Here is a 19,418-nt window from a genome sequence, read left to right as displayed (position 1 = left end):
AGTTCGAGATCCCTGAGGAATCGCCACACTGACTTCCACAATGGTTGAACTAGTTTAGAGTCCCACCAACAGTGTAAAAGTGTTCCTATTTCTCCACATCCTCTCCAGCACCTGTTGTTTCCTGACTTTTTAATGATGGCCATTCTAACTGGTATGAGATGGTATCTCACTGTGGTTTTGATTTGCATTTCTCTGATGGCCAGTGATGATGAGCATTTCTTCATGTGTTTTATTCATTGGTCGTCTTCATCATATCACATGAAGGCACTATCCACGAAGAATGATTTTGCTGTTTCCTAGAACAGAAAAGAGAGATATGAAACCAAAACAGTCTCCACACTGTGAGTTGAGTTTAGATACGGAGGGCAAGGAGACTGAGATTCACAGGTAATACCCAGGTATTACCTGGGTCCTCAGCAAATCACTCAACATCTTTTAAGTCTCCAATTCAAGCTTGTAACATTGGCATGAAATAGAATCTACCAGAAAGCCGTGTTGTGAGAATGAAATAAAATCAGACCTGTACAATCCCTAGCACGGTGCCCGGCACCATAAAAGGCAGTTGTGGATGCTGCTCTTCTCTCAAGGTCGGAACCTCCCTTGGTCTGGGTGTTTGTGGAGTGCAGGGGGCAGCCTGCAGGGTGAGTCCCCAGTGTCTGCAGGACCATGGGGCCCAACGCTGCATACAAACCTGGGCATGGCCATTTCATCCAGGTCGCTCCCGAAGCCGGGGAGGAGCGCATGGGAGATGAACAGAGTCTGACTGCTGGAGCCGTTTCCTTTAACCTCCACACACCCACAACTGTGCTTCAAAAACCATTGCCTAACACCTGGCTAGGATATCATTATTTGTTTTTTGCGCTTTGCTCCACTAGGCAGTTTTTTATTTTTTTGAGATGGAGTCTCACTCTGTTGCCAGGCAGGAATGCAGTGACGCGATCTCAGCTCACTACAGCCTCCACATCCTGGGTTCAAGCGATTCTCCTGCCTCAGCCTCCGAGTAGCTGGGATTACAGGTGCGTGCCACCACGCCTGGCTAATTTTTGTATTTTTAGTAGAGACGGGGTCTCACCATGTTGGCCAGGATGATCTTGATCTCTTGACCTCATGATCTGCCCGCCTCAGCCTCCCAAAGTGCTGTGATTACAGGCGTGAGCCACTGCGCCCAGCCCTAGGCAGTTTTTTATAAGGTGACTGGTGACTGTTATTTTCACATTATTCCAACCATGGACAGTAGAGAGGGCTTTAGTTTAACTTCCCCAGTGTAATGTCAGTTGGACTGCGATGAGTGGTGTTAGTACCTCCTCCCTTCTTCCTTCCTCCCTCCCTCCCTCCCTTTCTTTCTTCTTTCCTCCCTTCCTTCTTTCCTTCCGTTCTCTCTCTTTTTTTCCATGGTAGCAGAAGGTCTCCTTGTATTTATTTTTAATAATATTAAAGATAATTCATTTTTGAAAGAACAGCTGTTTTTGTTTCTCTGGCTCACTGCCAGTCTGTGTATATGCAAAGTCTTTGTATAAAGACTGTACTAATAGAACATTGTAAATACTATATCTAGATTGTTTTTATTAATGTTCTTTCTGTGTGACAATATATCAGAGAGCTTTCCCTTAATTACAACGCAGCAACCATGATACTAATGATGGCATAAAGTTAACTATCACTTTCTTATCCATTGCCTATAAATGGGCATGTAGGTTGTTTGCAGATTTTCACTGCTGTGAATAACTGTGCAGTGAACACATTCATGCATATAGCTTGAATTTATTTTGAAAATTTGCCCAGTATACACTCTTATAAATGTAATTACTGATTTCAAATATTTTTGTAACTTTTGAAATTATTGCCAAATGGTTTGATGTTAATACGATAAGATTTGCCCCGTCTCCATTGCTGCTGGCACTATGTCATGGCCCCAGTTTCACTGCCAACTCACTGGAACTACGAATTATAATCTAAATGCTTTTTTCTAAGCAGAAAATTCATCTGACTTTTTGAATTTTATATAAATCAAGCCCAAAGAAGGACTTTGTGAAAAATTGCTATTAAAGAATCAGGCTAAGGGGGAAAGTGTATTTATATAGATAAATGTCACTAGCACAGAAAACTAAGATCAAAAGTGTTTAAAACATCATTCTGTTTGTCATTTTTTAAGCAGTCTTTGGGTCAAAATAAGGTCAAGGGCAGTTAGAATAAAGATGAATGCGAATTTGGTTTCTGAATTGTTCCCCTTTTCCCTCACATTCTTTTGTCTCATGGCTGCCTTGTGGTAGGTTTAAAAAATCTTACAACAATCTTCTGAGGAAGTGCTTCATTTTCTCCAATTTGCAGGGGCCCCAGGTTTGCTAGGAAATGGTCCGAAGTTAATGAGAGCCACAGAATTTGTGCCGCCATTTTAAACACTGTCTCCCCATTGGGGCTTCAACATCAACCCAGCGTCAGGAAACATCTTTCCAGAAAACCAAACTGTTTTTGAGTAATACCATGAAGTAATTGGTACATTTAGTTCCATCTCGTAAACAACAAACTATTTCACTAGCATGAAACATGCCGTGCTTGGATGTATGTAAATCCAAGCATAAGCCTGAAGACACAGATTCACCCACAAGAAGGACCCACCGTCAGGCTGAGTGTGGTCAGCTACCTGAACTGTTGGTTCAGAGTCACCTGTTTCTCTGTGTTGTCATCTGCTTGAACCTCTGCAGACAAGGGATAGCGTACATTAAAGATCTTTAAAATGAAGGCAGAAAAACTAACCCTTGTTTTAAAAAAATCTCTCTTGTTTGTTAATCTGCTTCTGTGATTGGGAAAAGATCAGTTTTCTTCTGTTTGATGTGCCCACCTCAGCTTCCCAGCTGGAATCCCCCAAGCCTGCAGCATCATCCCCTTTTCTGCCGGTCTCCTTGTCACTGGGTTTTCCGGCTGTGGGTCAAGCTGGCCTGGCCTTTGCTTGCTCCCCTGGCCTCCGTGGCAGTCGGTTGTGAAGCTTCATCAATCCTCCCTCTGTCTCGTCTGCAGCCTCCGTCCTCTGCGCAATCACCAGTGCACTAGTCCAGGATTATTCCTGGGCCACAGTATTTGTCTCTTGACTTGGTCTACCTACGTTTTCTAAGTCCTTTCTGCCTCCAGTTCCACCCATCCCTCTCAGCTGGTCTTCCTAACGCACAAGGGATGGCCCCTATTGTCGGTGATGTGGGCGAGTGTGTAGAGTGGGCATGTGTGTGGCACACTGGTGCAGGGCTGTCCCCACCTGCTTCTCCATCCATGAGCTTCTGGGCTGAGGATGGTCGGCTGCTGCCTAACTCTCTGCCACAAGCCCAGTTTACCTCACCTTATTAGTCACATCAGCAAGGGCTTAAGTTGCCTCCACTTTTATAGCAGATATGCAAACCCTGCTGGAGTGGGGGAAGACATTAGGGGGGTTTGTTTTTACAACGCTTCAGTGTTTTGAACCCATGATAGAGCTTATGTTTTATTTATTTTATTTTTTTATTATTTTTTCTTTTTTTATTATACTTTAAGTTCTAGGGTACATGTGCACAACGTGCAGGTTTGTTACATATGTATACATGTGCCATGTTGGTGTGCTGCACCCATTAACTCATCATTTACATTAGGTATATCTCCTAATGCTATCCCTCCCCGCTCCCCCCACCCTTCAAGAGACCCCGGTGTGTGATGTTCCCCTTCCTGTGTCCATGTGTTCTCATTGTTCAGTTCCCACCTATGAGTGAGAACATGCAGTGTTTGGGTTTTTAAAGGTTGCTGTGTCTTTTGGAGTGGAGCTGTTAATATTGCTACTATTTGTGAAATATGAAATAATATATATGTCCAGGTTGTATTTTACTCTTACAATTGAAGTAGAGAGGAGACCTGCTGGATTCAGAAGAAAAACCTGCTATTTTACTCAAGATTAAACTGCACCAAACCATTACTGGAATTTTAAAAGCATGTGTTACAAATTGGCTTTTCTAATGTTGCCCAGAGTTTCTGCTCTCGTGCTTGTGCTCTTCAGCCGCAGCGGCGGGCATTTCATTCGAATGTTCTTTCCCTTACACCTTCCCAAGAGCCTGCTGCTTTCCTGTCTCCACTTGTGCAAGAAAGAGCACAAATTTTCCTTCGGAATAGGCTCAGCCTTGCCCTTATCCTGCTTCTCCAGGGTCCATGTGTTGAATGGGCTGTCTTGGTGGCGGGATGGGGTGGCACGGAGTTATCCTTTCATGGGCCATATCCTCCTTGTGGCCTGGGACTCTCTGTCCAGGGCTGCAGTGAGTGCCTTCGGTCAGCTTGATGGCACTCGCTCTGGGGAGGTGGCGATGAAGCTCCACAAGAGGCTCCAGGCTGAAGGTCCCTGATGCTAGTGGAAGCCCGCTGTGAAGGGTCGTGCTCTGCAGGAGCTGGGCCAGAGAGAAGCCTGTGAGATGGGAGGCCCCGGATGTGCACAGTGGCCTTGAATTCTTTTTGAAAATCCCTCCTACCTTCAAAGTCATGTGCTTCACTGCGAGCTGGGTCCACAGCCATAGAGCTGCGGTCCATTGACAAGAAGACGTTCCCAGCGACTGGACGCTGCGTGACGCTCTTACGATCTCACACCTCTCTCCTGTCCCATCCCTGTTTGTGTACGGCCAGGAGGCTGATGCCTGTTGAGGGGTTTCTTTTCCTGCTAGTGCTTGCAGTGTAGATACTCCAAGCCGAGGGAGGTGGGGATACATGTGGGAAGCCCCAGTGGATGCCCACTGCAGCCATGCCCCTGGGGTGGCCCCCAGCCCTGTGGCGACTGTCATCAGCCACCCCCTCCATCACTGGGCACTCTTGTGCTACTTCCCTGCCCTGTCCATACTCAAGGCCACTGTGGACATCTGGGGCCTCCTATCTCACAGGCATCTGTCTGGCCAAGCTCCTGCCACAACATGGCCCTTCACAGGGGAAGTTCCATTAGCATCAGAGACCTTCTGTCTGGAGGCCTTGGCAGAGCTTCATTACCACCTCCCCAGAGCCAGCTCTGTCAGGCTGACCTAAGGCACTCAGTGCAGCTCCTCAACAAAAACCCATTTCTCATCTCTTCTGCCTCTTTTGTCTCTGAGTGCTCCAGCTGCCTGTGGTCATCCTGGCTCTTCCAGCACTTTCTATGAATCTTTTATGATCCAGATGCCCCAGCCATTCTCCTAAATCATCCCCCCCGCTGCTTCTTCCTGTCCTGGTGCCTAAGGGCACATTCTCTGCCCCCTTTCCTTACAGCTGGCCAACTCCTCAAGACACCACCACAGCTGTGTTCATCCCACCCCTTCGCCCTGTTCCCACCTCAATCCAGAGAGTAGCATGCTTACCCCTAAACTCAGGACTCTAGGAATCTCCATTTGTTTGAAAGGAGAGGTCCTACCTGGGAAGATTTCGGGACTGATAAGCTGGCAGGGGAGACGTGGAGAGGCACTGGGGTCTTCGCGCCCCTTATCCCATCCACCTGGACGAGCCTGCCCTTGGTCACAGGAGATGAGCCCTCTCCTGGCCTTAAGCTGACTCTCCCTGCCTCACCAAGAACCCTGCCCTCCCATAGACCGCACTCCGAGTCTCACCCTCATACTGGATTTTGCTTCATAATAAAAAGCATACTTTTAAATTCCCTCCTGGCATCTTTTTAAAGAATTCCATTTGTTATGTCTTTGGAAAATACAGAACAAACAGCTGAGAATTGCAGCAAATGACCATATGGGCCATAGACCATTAATAAAAATGGAATGGAAAAATCTGCCCAGCAAAAATAATATTTTCAATCATGGAGCTATTTTCTGTCATCTTTGTGAGGCTCAGTAAAATGCTGCACAACTTCCAGAAATTCCCATTTAGTTGTAACAGTATTAGAACATGAGTAATCTTTGTGTCATCAGTGTTGCCGAGCTCCTGTTTGAATAATCTCTTCACGCTGCCCATGCCGGTAACCAGAAGCCAGTAATTGAATAGCCGGGTGAATGTCAGTGGCTTCTGCCACTTGGTGGAAAGGCCAATGTATTTTCCACTGTAATATGAATGTGAATGAGTTTGGTGGCAGTTCTATCTTGTATATTCTTTAATTCATTAGGATTTTGTTTGTTGGTTTATTTTTGCTTTCAATGTCAAAATAATTCTTGCCTAAAGAGGAAATATGGCACAAGAGGCTTCTGTTTCGTTGAATCCAGACCCAAAGATGGTCTGAGAAGCCGTGGAAACCAAGATCCTTGACTCCAGGAGCTGTAATTATATTGAATTTCATTCTTAAAAGCCCTCCAGCAAAGAGATTCTTCCATAATCCCCTTTAACCAGATTTAACAGGACTAATTTTGAGGCCATGTTCCCAGAGTCCTCTGGAATTGCATACAGCCCAGAAGTCACTCTTTAATCCGTGTCATGTAGACATAAGGAGCCGCTGCACCTGTCTCAGGCATCAGCAAGGTGTCATGGCCTGCGATGCACAGTTCCCAGCCAGGCAGCTCCAAGTGAGTGGCTCTGGGTCCTCCAGGCTCATGAGTGTTTCACAGGAGCTCCAAGGTCAGCAAGCCCCTTGCTTGACAGACGTAGGAGGATGTGGAGGTTTTTGAATGTGGGATGAAGTGCCACCAATTAATTAGTATGTAATTAAATTTCCAGAGCAGTTAGGCAAGGGGAGTGCTCTATACGTAAAGACATTAATGTGTCTGAGCACAGGGACTCAAAGCTGAGTGATGGATCGGGAGGGACCAGTCACTTGTATGATGTCAGCATGGGCGCCTGGAGCCCCAAGGGTTGTGCGGTGTCACGCTTCTCTCTGCTGAACCTTGCCGCTTTTGTCTTCTTAACCATGTTTTCCACCCAGATACAGTCCAGCAACTTTCTCCCGCCCACCTCCCCCTGCACACGCTCAGGGGGTAAGGTGTGGTTGTCCAGTTTCATCAGATTGGCCCCGTCCCAGGGAGAGAAGGCAGAGAGAGTCTGATTCCTTGGTGCCCTCTGAAACCTGGAGGTGGTCGAACACCATGCCCTGGCCTGCAGTATCTTCTGAGCATTTTTTCTTTAAATACAGGAGAAACTAGAGCACTCTGGGCAAAGAGCAGCATTGTACTAAGGTTTATTTGTAAAGGGTCAAATAAGCCCTTCTGCTAATGTACTTAGCAGACCATGTCCATAGATTTCAGGTTTCACCCAGCTCTTGATAATCTTGGAGCCCTCCGTCAAGGTGGTGAGTGGTCTGTGCAAACCTTTCCACCCTGGCCCAGCCTCCTGCTGCGCTCCCACAGAACCCTAGAGCTCTTCTGGTGTATGAAGCATGGTCCTGGATGTCTGGCAAGTGCAGGCTGATTTTATACATTATAGACATATAAAATTATAGATGCATTAGAGTAAGGATAGTAAATCTCACCCAAAACAAAAATTATGCATTCCAAACCAAATATAATTGGCTTTTGGATTAGCTACTACTGGGATCCTTCTCTCCATGATCTTTCAAATAGGTGCCAATAGCCTATGGTTAACTGTGGCAGTGAGTGGCAAAAGCAGTGTTTCCTTTTTAAGTTAATTGAATTAACAAGACGTCAATATCGCTTCGAGCACAGCCCCCTGACTCCATCACGTTCAATTTAACAGCAAATTTCCGAAAGGCCTTCTATTCATAAGTGTTCTCTTGTTTCATGTTCTCAGAGGGCTGCTGGTATCAGACACTTAGAGACTCTCTGTTCAGTATTTTAAGTTGGACACCCTGTGAATATTTTTGTAGCAATATTAGTGATTCAGAAAAGAGAAGAAAATATAATGGTTTTGCTTATTACGTGAGTGAGCCTCTGCCACCTTTTGAGCAACACAGTAAACCTGTGCTAATTTTATCCTAGCCATAGAGAACCTTGTTGCAAATCACCAGACAATGTGCATTTATGAGGAAGATAATAAGCGTGATTTTTATAAAACCAGCTCTGCTCTATCAGCAAATGTACTGTCTCCAATTTAGTGGGACACGATCATTTAATTCTGATTATAGTAACAGTTCACAGCACACTAGCGAATCAATTCGAGTGTATTCTGTAAAAATTAATGAGGATCCTGGAATTAGAAGCTAGCTGTGGATCTGTGGTATTGAATCCTTACTAATAAACAGATTAAGGTGGCCAGGTGTTTGTGTAAATTACTTAGTTTGGAGTAGGGTTAGTAAAATTAGAATCAGCTGTGTTGTTGATTTACTTACCATTCATCCACCTTTTTGGAAATCATTAAGTTCATCAGTCAAAATTTGATCAGCAGCATACCTAGGTGGCTGTAGCTTCCTCATTGCCTGTGTTTGTGACAGGTAGATTTACATGGAAGCAGAGAAAACATGCCGTTTTCATAACCTGCACTCCGCGTTCAGATCCCTTCAGCTTGACCATTGATGAGCGTTTTAAATGCCTGTGTGTTTGCCCATGTCAGGAGAAGGCACATTTCTCTGCATTCTCTGTACCTTTCTTGTTGTCTGTACTCATTCAACAACATACATGAAATTGAATCATGTTTTGATTAAATTTAATTTAATTTTGTGTCTCTGTTATTTGTCCTGAAGCATCAGCCCTCATTAAACATTTAATCTTTGAAGTCTGTCTGGATCATGGCACCATCTGGAAGATGGGACTGCCTTGAAATGCCAACTTTTGGGCCACTACCTAGTGATCTCCCTTGTATCTGATTCCAAAAAGAACTACCTTTTGCAGAATTCTTTTCTGTAAAGGGCAGGATAGTAGTGGTTAGTATCAAAAGGTTGTTATTTTACAGTGAAAATTGTTAATGTGAGATTTCAAGAGAAAAAAAAAATCTAAAGCAATTCATTCCTCCTTCTTCAATAGAACCATCTGTCTATGCTGCTAAAATCTCTGAACTTCTTAGGCCAGACAGAATCAAAAAGAAGTGTTTATTTGGGGGAGGAGACCATGGAGAAGATCAAGAAGAAAACTGGAGAGATTCACTAAGGTCCGGGTTCTGGGGATGTTGCTGAGTCCTTGATGTCAGGCAAGAATCAATACTTCTCTCCAGCCCTGAAAGCCTTTGTTTCATCTGTAGCTGTGGCTTTGGGCAGTGTATACTGATTAAGGACAGGCAGGGTATCTGTGTCCATTTTGAGGCCCCCCCCCCCCCCCCGCCAACCTCCTTGGGTTTCACCACTCCTTGCTAATTGCTTCTCAGGGGGCCACAGTCAGCTGCTCCTGCAGGGGCATCCCCAAGTCTCTGGTGCCCACAGTGTCTGTCACAGGCACTCTGGATGAGCTGTTTTCACGACTGGGCTTGGCTTGGCCAAGAATGCAGGTTGTGATTTATCAACCCTCTAGACCACTCCTTTGCTGACATATTAAGCCCTCTCCAGCTTTATCCAATCTAAGCACTTTATCCAATCTAAGTTGATCTAAGACCAACTGTATTCAATAGTTTATGTGCACACAGCATATTCATTCCATTAGAGCATCAAAGGCACTGTTTGAGGTTTTGGGGCTGGCTAGAGCAATGACCAAAGAAAAATTCTTCCTCTCACTCAGCTTAAATTCCATTGGGATCCTAATAACAGTAGGCAGCTTGAGAATTGTTACCTGAGAAAGCAGGTGATTGGACATGGCTTTAGAGAGATCCTGGAGACCCTTGCGTACATGCCTGTGGCGTACTTGCTTTCTGAACCCTGGATTCAGCTTTCTTCAATTCTTCCTTTGTCCATCTTCCTTCAGTTGAGAGTGTGCCTGTCTCATCTTTATGGGAATGAACAATCTCACAGCCCCTCCTTGCTACTGACACAAGTTGATGGTAACCTCAGGGCCCCCTGCAGCATGGCTGGTCACCAGGCCGGAGTCCCAGGACTGAGATGGCTATGAACTCTGCCAGAGATGGGGAACTGGGCAGTGAGGATGAGGAAAACATGTCCATTGTTATCGAGGTTTTTTTCAGCTGATCAGACGCTTGAAGACATTTTAGAGATTTCTACCCCCCAGAATTTAGAGTTTTTCTAAAAGCATGGATCTGAGACATAATTAGCTGGTACTGGCGACCCTTCTGCACCCTGATTCCCAGGAAATTTAATCAGAAGTTTGGGGATGGAGGATAGGCTGGAGATGGACCTTCTTGAGGTGCCTGCTGGTCTATCTTTAGGGACATTGCTCCTCTTGCTCTTTAGAACATTTTTTCAGTCAGAGTGAGGTATTTCACTAGGATCTATCAAGGAATGGCAGCTAAGTGGCCCCTAGGATGTTTTCAGATTGCTGAGAACTCTTCACTGGCAGGGGAAACACCATCTGTTCATTTCAGGAACCAACGAGCTATTTTAGATGTTACGTGTTTGTAGAGATGAAGTTTGAGACTTTTTTTCATGCTGCGCTTTGATTTTTTTCTTCCCCCTACAGTTTCCTTGTCTTTCTTCCCCTGGTTCTTGCTCCTGCTATCAGGACATGCATGTTCAGGCTCCATTAGCCAGAAAAGGAAATCAAAGGTCCCCCTGTGGCAGGGGATCATCAGAAACCTCCAGGGGTTCTGTGTTGGCAACTCTTAAATGAGGCTTCAAAGGCAGAGGGTAGCCGTCTATGATGATCTCTCTTGTCGATTTATGTTCTATTGACACTCAAGTCATAAAATGAAATACCCGCCATGCTGATTATTTACGCTTCCTCTGTTTAATTATAGTTTGAAAATGAGATCATCACCAAGCTGGATCATGAAGTGGAAGGAGGCAGAGGAGACGAACAGTACAAAGTGTTATTTGATAAAATGTAAGTGTTGATTAGCCGTGGGATTTATGTCTGAGAGATACAGAGACAGGGAGACCGTAATTAGACTACAATGAACTTTGTAGCCCAGAAATAATTAAAATATGTTAATAATGGAAAATAGTTAAAATTGCACCTCCGTTGAGTTTCTTTTTCTGAGTGTGATTAACAAGGTGTGTATAATTATCTTTCAGCCTTCTGGAGCACTGCAGGAAGCACAAATACCTCGCCAAAACAGGAGAAACTTTCGTAAAACTCGTTGTGCGCTTAATGGAAAGGCTTTTGGATTATAGAACCATCATGCACGACGAGAACAAAGAAAACCGCATGAGCTGCACCGTCAATGTGCTGGTGAGTGAAAGGTTAATCACGTTTTTTCAGTTTTCACAGCACACCAGACACTGAAGCGGGGAGTGCCCACTTGTCTATGACAGTCAGCCACAAAGCTTTCTACCGCAGAACAATCTCCTTTGCTTGTTTCCTCATCTGTTGCAGGGAAGGAATCATGAAGTCGTCCACTCTGAATAAGTCTGTAAAATTGTCCCATCTCTGGACATTTTAACATCACTCTCCTTGTCATTGTGAATGATGAGTCACCGTGTTTTGCAGCCAAGGTAGTGCCTCATGGATTACAGCCTTAAGGCTTTGTGATTAGGAGACTATAAATGCATTCTATATAGTACATAGGCTGAATGGTGGCCTCAAAGGTAGATCCGTCCCCCAGTCCTTAGAACCTGTGAATGAGACCTTATTTGGAAACAAGAGGCCCTGCAAATATAATTAAGTAAGAATCTCAGATGGGATTATCCTGGATTACCTGCAAGGGGAGGGGAGAGGTACTAACTCCAATGACAGATGTCTTCATAAGAGACAAAAGAGAAGACACAGAAACAGGCTAGACCTTGTGAAGATGGAGGCGGAGATTGGAGGGATGCAGTCTCAAGCCAAGGAATGCTTGGAGCCACCAGAAGCCTGAGGAGGCCAGGAAGGATCCTCCCCTAGAGCTTTCTAGGGGAACGTTGTCCTACTCACACCTTGATTTCAGATTCTGGCCTCTGGAACTGTGAGAAGAAACATATCTGTTGTTTTAGGTTTATGGTAATTTGTTACAGCAGCCACAGGAAACCAGATCTGGGCACCATGGAGAGCAGACACCTGGGCGACCTTGGCTGCTGCCATCTGTCTGCCTTTTGCATTCCTGCTGTTGCCCTGGTACAGCTGGGTTCTGTGGACACTCCCTTCCTGATGTCATTGTGGTCCCTAATCCAGGAAATCCATTAGTACCAATGAGCTTTTGGGAAGCTTTACCACAAGCTCAGCTCCCGGCCAGCCTCTTGGCTCTCAGCAGCGTCGTGATTCCCACAAGCTGGCTCCAGAGCTATCTGCTTCTCCCTTCGCTGCTTCTCTTACAAAGAAACACAAGGGCTGACTCCTGGCCATAGCAGGGCTTTCCTCAGGTTTCCTTGCCTGTCGCATGGCAAGAATGCAAGAAAACACTACCCCTGCTTTGCTCTACTTACCTCCCTTCTCTGCCCAGCCACTGGCCTCCGGATTTCAGAGTCGCCAACAACATGTGGATACATAGCCCTCGCTGCCACATCCACCGTTTGTGTGGACTCGTGGGTGCTTTACGCTCATGGAAATGGACTTTCATGCCAGGAGGAACATGACACATCATTCATTCTTTAAAAAGCCAGAGTTGTGTGGATTAGAAAGATAAACAAAAAGGAATGCATTCACTTTTCATCGACTATGGTATCAGTGCTGGATCTGTGCTTTGCCATGAGGAACTTACAGCTGAAAGTTCATGAGCAGTCTCCGCCTCTTCATCCCATGGCTGGACAACCTGTTTAGGCTAATGATAAACACTTCTCTAACAAATTTTCTTTTCCTTAAAAATGTAAATATAAGGGACCAGTTTTTGGTCCAGCATGTAAAGAGCTTGCAAATTGTCACTCCCGTCCTCACAACAAGAAAAAAAGCTGCACAAATTGAAAACAATCAACAATTACTAGTTCCATCTTCTTAGATCTGTAGACAAACTTCTGACCCCAAAGTCAGAGAACAGGAGGATACAGAGAACCAGAGAGTGGAAGCCCAGGAACAGAAACCACCACTGGAGCCAGTACTAGATTCCTTTTACCCAGTCCATCATATTCACTTTCAACCTATTATTACAATGCACGCTAAAGACAAAAACACAGTGAAGGGGCAGAGCAGGCATTAGAACCAGACTCTGATATGGCAGAGGTTTTGAAATCATCAGACCTGCAATTTAAAACAACCATGATGAATATTCTAAGGGCTCTAATGGGAAAAGTAGATAAAACATAAAAGAAGATGGGCAAACTATGCAGAAACTCAAAGAAATCATCAAAAAGAAATTCTGGAAATCTGAAAACACTGTAACAGTGTGAAGAATACCTCTGATGGTCTCATCAGTCAACTGGACACAGAAAGAATCTGTGAGCTTGAAAAATGTGAATGTTTGCAGATACATCATGGTGTCTTAGGCTACTGTAGAAATTACTGGCCTCTGATGACTGGCCCTGAGGTCTGGGCCATGGCTGTGTTTGTCTTCATATTCACCTGGAGACTGACCCAGTGGTACAGCAGCAAGCTCTGCCCCAGGTCAGTTGGTCTGATCTTACAGACAGAAACGAACCTGGCGCTTGCTTCACTGTCTTCTTGCATTCTGACCAACGTTCAAAGTAATTTATTGTCATGGTGCCAATGTGATTGACGTGAAATAGGAACCAGTATTTTTCTATGGGAAAGAAATGGAGACCTTTACAAAATCCTTCCCTACTATGGACATAACTTTATAGTGTTCCTTCTAATCCTTAAGGGGATCTAAGAGGCTGATAAGTGCCCAGAAGGAAGAATTATCAATAAGTTTTTCAACTTTGATCATCTTCCAACTTTGATGATTGAGACTTCTATTGTTTTAAGCAAGATCTCTTATGCTCACCAGGACATGAAACAATGGAGAAATGGTGGTGTGCTCTGAATATGGGCTGTTACTACCTGAATCTAGGGTCAGGAAGCAAACTCTTGTAATAAAACCTACAATCACAGTTTCTAATGTGAACCTGTGTTCCTCTTTCATTCAGAGCCAGACTCAGTGCCCACGTACTTTTACTGTGGTCGGCACTTGCTCAGTTTTAACTAAGAAGCACACCCAGGGTTCTCAAGATTATCTGACGTTATTAACTTTCTTCAAATGGGAATGTCCTGAATCATTTGATGAAAAATCAAGTGTTCTGCTCTTAACCATTTCCTGGGGATGATAAAATGGATCCCAACTGTCACAGCTTTTTCATTTAGAAAATAAATCTGTGGAATAAAGAGAAACAAGAAACTAGAGTTTTAAAGATAGGTAGAGAAGTGTCCTAACCATAGGTACTCACTGCCCAGCTCAATTTCCTGGTCAGTTTTTCCCTTTTCTCCTGGTACTTTTATTACAGCAACAGAGTGTAATAGAGATGGATATGTATAACCATCTCTAAATGAATATAGACGTATACATATTGCAGATGTATAAAATATACTCTGTTAGTCACTGAGAAGAAATGAAGCCTAAAGTTAAAAAATTAAATTAGTAAAATAAAGAACATAGAATTTACCAATGCTCTTTAAGTCTGTTGCCAAGTTTCCTTTAGAACCAGCTTCATGGTTTCTTACAAAACACAGTTAGTGGAACATTGTAAGTTGTGTAGGCTCCTTCATGTCCTGTGTTCTTGCCCTTAAAAAAACAAAAATGGGACCGGGTGCGGTGGCTCACGCCTGTTGCACTTTGGGAGGCTGAGGAGGGGGGATCACTTGAGGTCAGGAGTTTGATACCAGCCTGGCCAACATGGTAAAACCCCGTCTCTACTAAAAATACAAAAATCAGCTGGGCATGGTGTTGGGTGCCTGTAATCCCAGGTATTCGGGAGGCTGAGGCAAGAGAATAGCTTGAATCCGGGAGGCGGAGTTTGCAGTGAGCCGAGATCACACCACTGCACTCCAGCCTGGGCAACAGAGGTAGACTCTGTCTCAAAAAAAAAAAAAAAAGAAAAAAGAAAATGAAAAAGCAAGAGACGCAGCAGTCACTCTGCTTGGCCACCTAAGTCCCCAGGACGTCTCCTGCAAGGATGTCTGCATGTATGTTGGATCTTGGATGTATATTTGTAATTCTTTAACTAGAATTTCACTGACACCTCATAACTGAACATCTTTAATTATTGGTCGCTAATGTTGCTGAGTGTCAGTGCTTCTGTGCAGTCATCCACACGTCCCATCTCTGAGACTGGTAGACTCGTCATTACTTTGCAGATGCTGGTTACTTCTCTTCATGGCCCCTTGACAAGGCTAATTAAATGCAGAGTGGGGTCCAGTATTTTTAAAATCTTGGTATCTGTTTTAGTCCAAAATGGAAATATAATGCAGATGTCTGTGTTCTAAAAGATCAATGCCTAGCGGTGGATTGGAGTTGGGGGGCCGGTCCCAATGGGGTTCCTCTGGGAGCTGAGCTGCAAGCTTGGCACAGACGTCAATCAGCACTGGTGTGGGGGGACTTGAGAGACAAGGCTGCCCGCGGAGCCCAGGAGGAGTGGGAGCACCGCGTGAACCTTTACGTAAGAAACACACAGGTTTTATATAGAAATTGGGATTGGAGATGAGTGTACTTCGGTTGTGGAGAGGTTTTGAAGTCCTAGGAAAGGAACAGGACTCAGCACAGGCAGAAAATAGAAGACATTTCGTATCTCCGAGAGAGGAATGAAGGTTGCATGATATTCCCGTTTTGAAATTGTAAAGAAAAATGATCAAAACCTTAGAAAGGATTAAAAATACGAGTACAAAAGGGGATGGTGTGAAACCGTAGCTTGTAAATACTGGCGAGTTTGAGTTGGAAATGAAGGGCTTATCCTCTGCCTTTGATGCAGATTCTCTTGGTTGCGACGCTGAGTTGTCAGCTGAAAATATCCTCATTACGGAGCCGTGTTATATGAACTGGAGGACATTAAAGTGTCAGAGGCAACAAAACTTGAAAATCTTGGTGCATTTTTCTAAATGTGCCCCCGCTTATTTTCTAGACTTAGTTATCATTTCTTTTCAGACACATCAATTGTAGAAGCAATGCTGGGTTTTGCTCATGAAATTAAAGAGCCCATGCCATTTCTTGGATAATTGTATGTCTCTGTAATGGTGATATTCACTAGTTACTTCGGGCTTCGATTCTAGAGGGCTAACGTCATTTTTAGGTGCTAAATTTCACATTGAAAGTGACTCTGATGTTTCCTTACCTTAGGCCTTGTGAGGTGACTTCTGTGCCTCTCTGGTGGCTCCTGTGTGAAAAAGATTTTAAAGTGTTTATGGAGATGTTCACCTTAAGAAATACAATTTTGATAGAAATGTAATTGCTCAACCAGACCATATTTTCCAGTAAATATGTAGAAATGATCCATTGGTTTTAATCTACTAACTAAGCTTTCTCCATCAGTGTTGATGCACAGGGGGCTTTTTCAGAGGCAGCCCTTTCTTTTAACCATGGTTTGGAAGGTTTGTCTGCCTGGAACAGTGCTGTCTACCAGAAAGTTCTGGGATAATGGAAGTGTCTTGTGTCTACACTGCTTGATACAGTAACACTAGCCCCATGTGGCTGTTAAGTACTCCAAGTGTGTGAAGTGCAGCTGGGGAAGTGAATTATTTATTCAGTGTTAATTAAATTTATTTTACCTTTTAATATATGTGGCTACTGGCTAGTGTATTGCATAACTCGGGTCTGTATTATCATATTGTCTTTTTGTAGCTCTTGCTGAGGCTGGACCCAGAAAGCTTAAAATCATGTTGATAATGCTTATTTGCTTATTCTCAAATTTGGGATATTTATTTATGTAGTCATTTATTCTAATGAGATTACTATGGCTAAGATATCATGTCTTCATGTCTTTTTGGGCAATACCTTGTTTTAATTAAAGACAAGTGACTTTCAAGGGACAGAAGTTGATTTTAGTCATCACAGTGTTCAGTGTAGAAATGTAATTGTGTTTGACTAGCAAAAAAAAAAGCGAAGAACCGTGGAAGATGGTTTTGCAATTTATGTGAATTTATGGTTCCGATCCAAAGAGCTGGGTCCATTTGGCTGTGTTTGACACAAGACGAAGTATCTTGAATTTTTATTGTGCATGTGATACCTTTTGTGGAACAGATTTCTTAAAACAGTATTATGGTTTAACTTTTCAGAATTTCTACAAAGAAATTGAAAGAGAAGAAATGTATATAAGGTACGTATGCATCACGCTTGTCTGCATGTTAATTATAAATAATAATATATGTTGTATGTTTACGTATGCTAAGAAATGTGTTATAGCCACAAAGGTTTATTTTGTAGAAAATTGTGAAACGTATAAGGTAGAGTTTGGTGGAGCTCCCAGATACATTCTCAGCTCTTGTGTAGCTTGTCCAGACCAGTGCAGAGTTCTTGGTGGTCACCATTAGCCAACTCAGAAGCAAAACTATAAATAATTGTTTCACAGTGTTTTGTACCTGTTGACCAACTCATGTGGCCCTTTTGCAAAAAGATAAGCACATAAATTTTAATGTTTCACAGTAAGTTATATGATCCAGTGAGAAATCCAGTTATAACTTTACCAGACATAGGGGAGTTATAATTTTTCAGTCTGCTCTTAGTTAACTGACGCCATAGTCCCATGTTTTTTATGTCTTTCTTCCATGAAGAAGAGAAACATTTTACATTGCCCGCTGGATTTTGCTCCCCTACTCGCCTTGCTCCCTGGAGTGAGGGACTGTGATTGAGCCCTTCTCTGTTGGTTACTTCTAAAGTCTAGTGTCAAATAATTAGCAAGATTACCACTCTGGAGACTAGGAGAAGGATGTAACCTACGCAGCATGAGTGTTTAGTGATGTGTTTATTACACTGAGTGTGATTGTCTAATTTTCTATTTCTAAGATTGTTTTTACTTCTCCTTTTTAAAAACATACTATGTGAATTTAATAACTCAGTTACCTTTATTTCTTTATGGCAAAGAAATTGTTTTGATCACATTGACTGTAATCATTGGAGCTCTTTATTCTGATAGATTTGTATTTTTACAGAGTTTTTTGTGCATTTGGACTCAGTAGAAATGCAAAGAAATCACAATCAAGCATTGTGTGTCTCATTAAAAATGTTTAAGGGAAAATGAAAAGGAATGAAAAATTTGAAGGAAAATTCTACCTTTGTGTATCATCTTTATTTTTTTCCTGAGTTTTTCTTAGTGCTTTCTATACCAAAAGTTTTTAAGGCATTATGAATTATGAACATTGTAAAAAGAAAGTGTAGCCGTGATTTAGTGTTGAACATAGAATTTAGCTCTTGCAATCCTCAATACAAATTATTTAGTGACATTTTAAGGACATACCTCTGTTTTATTGTCTCAGGTATTTGTACAAGCTCTGTGACCTGCACAAGGAGTGTGATAACTACACCGAAGCGGCTTACACCTTGCTTCTCCATGCAAAGCTTCTTAAGGTAATGTCAATTACCAGTCAGTTTGATGATTCTATTGTTATAAATTCTAAGAGTATTCAGAATTGTATTTTTCCATGGCAAATTTTAGTAGGCCTACAACTTAAGGTTTTATGAAATTGAGTAAAGAAATGCAAGGATATGAACAAAAATATTTAGGAAGTATTTTGATTAGAGATTTGTCCCTACTGAATGCAGATTTAATTAGATGTCATAGCAGGTGATCACTGAGCATTGTAAACTCCCATCACTTGGCTGTGAGCTGACAGCAAGTTAGAGATTCTACAATTCCTTGTTCAGGACTATAGGACTCCAGGATGGTGGAGAACAATATCAAGAAGGAATTTTCCTGGTAGAACAGCTAAGAGATACGATGAGACATACCCCTAATTGTCTTAGTAAAGAATTAGGGACCAGATCATGACTTTTCACTCTATCAGTTCACGTTGAGACCTCCTGCTAGTGCTCTCTGCCTGATTCTTCTAAAGAATGTTGCCCCTAGCACAAGTCTGGCATGACAACTGTCTACTCTTAGTGGTTCTTTTATTACTCAGGTAGCTTCAGACATTGACTTTCTTTGTTTACAGTGACGGACAGATGGATGGATGGATGGATGGATGGATGGATGGATGGATGGATGGATGATGGATGGATGGATGGATGGATGGATGGATGGATGGATGGATGGATGGATAAATTGCTATACAGCCTCTAGTTTTATATTTCACAACTTCAGCAAGTTATTAGATGATCTTGCTCATGACATCCTTATAAAAATTTGAAAAATTATGAATTGGATAAGAACAGTTACAAGAATTAGAATTTAGTTTGGTGGCATTCCACAAAGACTGCTCATTCAAGGAGTCATGTTTCTAAATCTAGGCTAGCCTCCCAAAAACCAAAAATGTAATGAAAGAAAACCAGAGATAATTACATTAAATGGGCATTCAGTAGTGTCAATTAGGTAATAGGAGCTAAGGAAGACATTGTGTTATGGAGTAAAACTCTGGTAAGACTCTTCCATCTTTGGCCCAATCCTGAAATTTCTGATAGTTTCTGTGACACAAATATACACAGGCTGCCCTAGAGACATTTGGGTGTGGAAATTTGCCTCTGCCTGGAAACAGCAGTGTCTGTTACAAATAAAACACACAGAGCTCAGCTCAGTCTGGAGGGGTCTCATCAGTTGTCCTCCT

General features: G+C 43.0%; 1 protein-coding gene across 2 annotated transcripts in view; it reads left to right on the top strand.

The window, feature by feature from the left end:
- Positions 1 to 19,418, top strand: part of DOCK1 (dedicator of cytokinesis 1) — a 546,602-nt gene that overhangs the window by 456,697 nt on the left and 70,487 nt on the right. For both annotated transcript variants that reach the window (XM_032175218.3, XM_032175209.2), the window contains exons 34-37: positions 10,627 to 10,712; positions 10,904 to 11,060; positions 16,938 to 16,978; positions 18,135 to 18,225. In XM_032175218.3, the coding sequence (XP_032031109.1) occupies positions 10,627 to 10,712; positions 10,904 to 11,060; positions 16,938 to 16,978; positions 18,135 to 18,225 (375 nt within the window). The remainder of the gene's footprint in view (positions 1 to 10,626; positions 10,713 to 10,903; positions 11,061 to 16,937; positions 16,979 to 18,134; positions 18,226 to 19,418) is intronic.

The sequence above is a fragment of the Hylobates moloch genome, unplaced genomic scaffold, assembly GCF_009828535.3.
Source record: "Hylobates moloch isolate HMO894 unplaced genomic scaffold, HMol_V3 SCAFFOLD_3, whole genome shotgun sequence".
Classification (NCBI taxonomy): Eukaryota; Metazoa; Chordata; class Mammalia; order Primates; family Hylobatidae; genus Hylobates; species Hylobates moloch.
The sequence above is the reverse complement of the archived record's forward strand: the minus strand, read 5'-3'. Positions and strand labels throughout refer to the sequence as shown.